Source organism: Protomyctophum bolini (genome assembly GCF_963924005.1).
Source record: "Protomyctophum bolini genome assembly, chromosome: 11".
NCBI classification, from domain to species: Eukaryota; Metazoa; Chordata; class Actinopteri; order Myctophiformes; family Myctophidae; genus Protomyctophum; species Protomyctophum bolini.
Window position 1 is genome coordinate 677,052 of NC_137872.1, and position 5,000 is coordinate 682,051.

Below are 5,000 nucleotides of genomic sequence, written 5' to 3' on the forward strand. Positions count from 1 at the left end.
ACGGTAGAGATACCGTAATGTAACAGAGGGAAAACGGCCTGCTCTCCACTTAGTGATTAACACGCTTCAGTCAGTCTAATAACGTGTATTTATTACACAACAGTCAACACATTGTAACAGATTATAATAATAATAATAACAACACATTTGTCACTGTAACATTGTTCCAGGGGGTCCCCAGCAAAATGTGTTAACTTAATGCAGCATCACAATCATTTTAAGGCTATTTAATATAGCAGACTTACAAACTCCACACAGAAAGGCCCTTTGGCCAACCCCGCCTCGGGAACGGGCTCTGATGACGCGGGTTCTTCTTGACATGAAACTGTACAGTGAGAATCACTGCAGGTATTGATTATTCTATTGATTAAGTAAGTACAGTAGGTCGGAGTGGCTTATTGTCGGTATATCAGCCCAACGAGGGTGTCTATCCCCGTTTCAAAGCAGGAGATGGACCCCCACACCCTGCCATCAGCTCCCAGTGCATCAGCATCAGCCCCCACACTATAACAGGGGTGCCCAACCGGTCGACCGATTGGTCGACCGCGGAGATAAAAGGGAGACACTTGGGAGGTAAAAGGGAGACACTTTATTGTGAAGGGACGACAGGATGAGGAGAGTTGTTGTCGCTGCGTAATTGTCGAGAGTAATGGCTGCACGCGATATTGAACGGTCAAAACCATTTTTATCAATACTGCTGTATCAACAGAATATTTATGTCATGTTTGGTCTTGAAACGGGCCTCCAGTTTCCTAAGGCCTCCCCATGTATGATCCACTGAGTTGGGGGCGACTGTGGCTCAGGAGGTAGAGCAGGTCGTCCAATGATCCGTGGGTCGGCGGTTCGAAACCCGGCTCCTCCTCCTCCTGTCTACATGTCGAAGTGTCCTTGGGCAAAGACACTGAACCCCAAATTGCTCCCGATGTGCTGGTTGGTGCCTTGCATGGCTTCCGCCGCAATCGGTGTATGAATGTGTGTGTGAATGGGTGAATGTAATCTATGTAAAGCGCCTTGGATAAAGGCGCTATATAAATGCACCATTTACCATTTATTTGGTGATGAGGATCAAACCCAGAGCCCTGTGGTCCAAAGACCAGAGCACTGTGGTCCAAAGACCAGTGCTCTAGTATCTACTGAGCTGCTCAGACATTGATTCTTTTTTTACTAATATATTTTTTATCCCACGATTTTGTAACCCGTTCTTCACCCCTGTGTCAATCATCTAATGTGATCCTGGGCTCTACACACCCTCCACCAACCTAGTCCCCATATATGGGGGACAAGGGGAGACCAACCTAGTCCCCATATATGGGGGACAAGGGGAGAGCAACGGACTTGAACTCATGCTTCCTTCATGCCTGAGTGTCCAAGTTGCTCCTTTACACCTGACAGGGGGGAGTTTCCCTGGTTGGACGTAGCGCGTGGAAGGAACACGTTATTCCAACCAGTTCCTTTCCCTTCCATCAGGCGCCCCGGCTGGCCAGGGGGAGGCAGACATATTGATTATTTACATGACCTTTTTTATTATTGATATTTTGTCAGTGAAAACGTTGCAAATGATTCTTATAATTGAGTAAAGTGATTAGTCTTATTAACCAACTATGGCCTGTTTTATATTTTGTCGCATATGTCGTCGTCGTTAAAAAGTGGTGAGAATTGCAGCAGTTGTATCTGAAAGCTTGTAGCGCAATGTGAGCTTGTAGATCTGTTCTTTTACTTATATTAAAGTAGCTTATATATTTTATAATATATTAAATCAATTTAATAGATTTAAAGTGGTTGCACACTGGGAGCATTTTTTTATTTTTTTTGCGGTGGTTCTCCGAAGAAATACCTTAACAGTTTTTTTACTGTATATCTATAGCCTACTGTATGTATATCCATCCCAAAACATATTATTACAAAGTTGAGACTACTAGTATCTCTTCTTACTGTAACATGGTATATCTATTCTTACGGTAACATAGTATATCTCTTCTTACTGTAACATGGCTGCAGAGACTAGGTAATCTAACTAGCATTATCTTTCATGGAGTGACAGTTGTATACTGTACAGCTAATTATTTATGGTACAGTGACTCCCTGTATAATAGGTCATTATTCCTCTTGTTGGTGCTGTCCTGTGTCAGCACAAAAACACAATAGCTTTACAGTGGAGGATCACAGCGCTGTGTGCGACAGTGACACTACAAACACATTACATGTAGCCTCTCATCTGTCTGGGCTGTTAAAGACTGTGTGTGTGTGTGTGTGTGTGTGTGTGTGTGTGTGTGTGTGTGTGTGTGTGTGTGTGTGTGTGTGTGTGTGTGTGTGTGTGTGTGTGTGTGTGTGTGTGTGTGTGTGTGTGTGTGTGTGTGTGTGTGTGTGTGTGTGTGTGTGTGTGAGCGTGTGTGTGCGTGTGCGTGTGTGCCTGTGTTTTAGAGAGAGACAGAGAGAAATGCCTGTCATAGTTGACAGAGGAGAGGCTGTCTGCCCTCTAGAACTGACACTGATAAATGACACTCATTAACATCACACACATGCACGCACCCCGCGCGCACACACACACACACACACACACACACACACACACACACACGCAAGCACAGAGAGACACAGAGACCTACGGACAAACGTTCATATAGACAGACAGACAGACAGACAGACAGACAGACAGACAGACAGACAGGCAGGCAGGCAGGCAGACAGACAGACAGACAGACAGACAAACCTATGTTCCCATTAACCTTTCACCCCTTTGTGACCTTTCTCTGACCCTGTCCTTCCTCTCACCATTTCCTCGTTACATCTCTCTCTCTCTCTCTCTCTCTCTCTCTCTCTCTCTCTCTCTCTGGGTCTGAGCACACTTTAGCTTCCATGCGTGGACAGAAGAAGCTGTGTTTTGTTTTGCGTCATTTCCGTTTTTTTAGACAGCTGGTGGATGGAAAAGAAGCTCCATGGAAATGACGCAAAACACATCTTCTTCTGTCCACGCATGGAAGTTCAAGTGTGCCCAGGCTGTCTCTCTCTCTCTCTCTCTCTCTCCAAGTCCACAAACTTTATTGGCATAGAATGTGGCATTCTATAATCTATATATCATCATCTGTGTTTATGTCTCCTCTGTGCCTTCAGACTCTAACGCTGTGTTTAATGCCCCCCTGCCTTTAGACTGCTGATCCAGGCAGGGATAGACATCAACAGACTCTAACCCTGTGTTTAATGCCCCCCTGCCTTCAGACTGCTGATCCAGGCGGGGATCGACATCAACAGGCAGACCAAGGCCGGCACAGCCCTCCACGAAGCCGCCCTCTGTGGCAAGACGGAGGCAGTGAGACTCCTGCTGGATGTAAGTGGAACTACATGGATGGCCTGGACTCCGTCGAAGCACACACAAACAAACAAACAAGCCCACCAGTTTTACAGAACAACAACATAAAGGCCTACATGATACAAACCAACAGACAACTACACAACCCTTTGTAGAGGGTTTATGTGTCACTCACTGATATACAGGTACAGTGACATTATCATGATGGCACTGGCAGAATGGCAGCACGCCCGGACCCTTCTATTCAGGCTATTGGCCTGCCTGCCTTAATCATGGCGGCCCCCCTACGGTCGCGGCCCACCGGGAATATGCCTGGTATGCCCGGGGGCCAGGCCGGCCCTGTCATGGCCTCATCAGGGCCAGCTTTGCTTTTCTGTTCAGTTACTAGTAGAAATTCTCCACCATAACAAGATACCATGTCAAGGTCGTTGTGTAGGAGGAGGAGGAGGAGGGGTCATCGGGGGCAAATCACGGCGAAAACCGATATCATCTCCCGAGTATCTTTTCATCGTTCAGCAGACTGCCCACTCAGCTATTCATATGAATAATGGAGAGGATGTACAGTATCATATCCTGAACATAGTTTTCATCCTACTTACTGTATCTCTTGTAATTATTACCTCCCGTCGTGCTCGTGTTGTGTTTGTATCATTAGGTGTTGTGCAACAAACTGTGACGATGGTTCTATATAAACCACTGGTTCCCAAACATCTGTTTCCTACATTTGGTTTTTAATTATTATTATTATTTTAAAACATTTTCATTAACAAAACAGCAAAACGTTTCATGATTTAATAACAAAATCCAAAGGTTTTTTTTCCAGTAATGTCACAAAGAAATAAAAGAAAAATGACATAAATTAGAACAAATATTTAAATTGTGAAAATAGCAGATGTGCAAGCTCACAACGCGGCGCGAAGCGACGCGTTGTGTACTTGTAGATCTGCTATTTTTGGTGCAACCATAGGGTGCAGCTACAGTATGTGTGTCCCTGGCTGTGTCCCTGGGTCTGAGCACGGAAGTAGCGGTTTCTCACCACCAAGTGTCACTGTTGCGCAGCCTAACACACGCACACACACACACACACAGCACCTCCAGACTCTGGAACAGTTTCTACTTGTCAACAATCAGACTGCTGAACAAGAACTAGGACTGGTGACGCCGCACAGACTGCAATGATGAGCCTGCGGCACAAACAAGAATTTCACCCATGTTACTTGTAATGTGTTAATGTGACAATAAAGTTTGGTTCTGATTGTGTGTCCCACACAGAGCGGCATCAACGCCACGGTGAGGAACACATACAGCCAGACGGCGCTGGACATCGTCTACCAGTTCACCGCTACGCAGGCCAGCAGGGAGATCAAACAGCTGCTCAGAGGTTAGTCTACAGGCCAGCAGGGAGATCAAACAGCTGCTCAGAGGTTAGTCTACAGGCCAGCAGGGAGATCAAACAGCTGCTCAGAGGTTAGTCTACAGGCCAGCAGGGAGATCAAACAGCTGCTCAGAGGTTAGTCTACAGGCCAGCAGGGAGATCAAACAGCTGCTCAGAGGTTAGTCTACAGGCCAGCAGGGAGATCAAACAGCTGCTCAGAGGTTAGTCTACAGGCCAGCAGGGAGATCAAACAGCTGCTCAGAGGTTAGTCTACAGGCCAGCAGGGAGATCAAACAGCTGCTCAGAGGTTAGTCTACA

General features: G+C 46.2%; 1 protein-coding gene across 5 annotated transcripts in view; it reads left to right on the plus strand.

The window, feature by feature from the left end:
* The window catches only part of caskin1 (CASK interacting protein 1), a 132,222-nt gene that overhangs the window by 87,643 nt on the left and 39,579 nt on the right, over positions 1-5,000 (plus strand). For all 5 annotated transcript variants that reach the window (XM_080776015.1, XM_080776017.1, XM_080776018.1 and 2 more), the window contains exons 7-8: positions 3,217-3,325; positions 4,580-4,688. In XM_080776015.1, the coding sequence (XP_080632141.1) occupies positions 3,217-3,325; positions 4,580-4,688 (218 nt within the window). The remainder of the gene's footprint in view (positions 1-3,216; positions 3,326-4,579; positions 4,689-5,000) is intronic.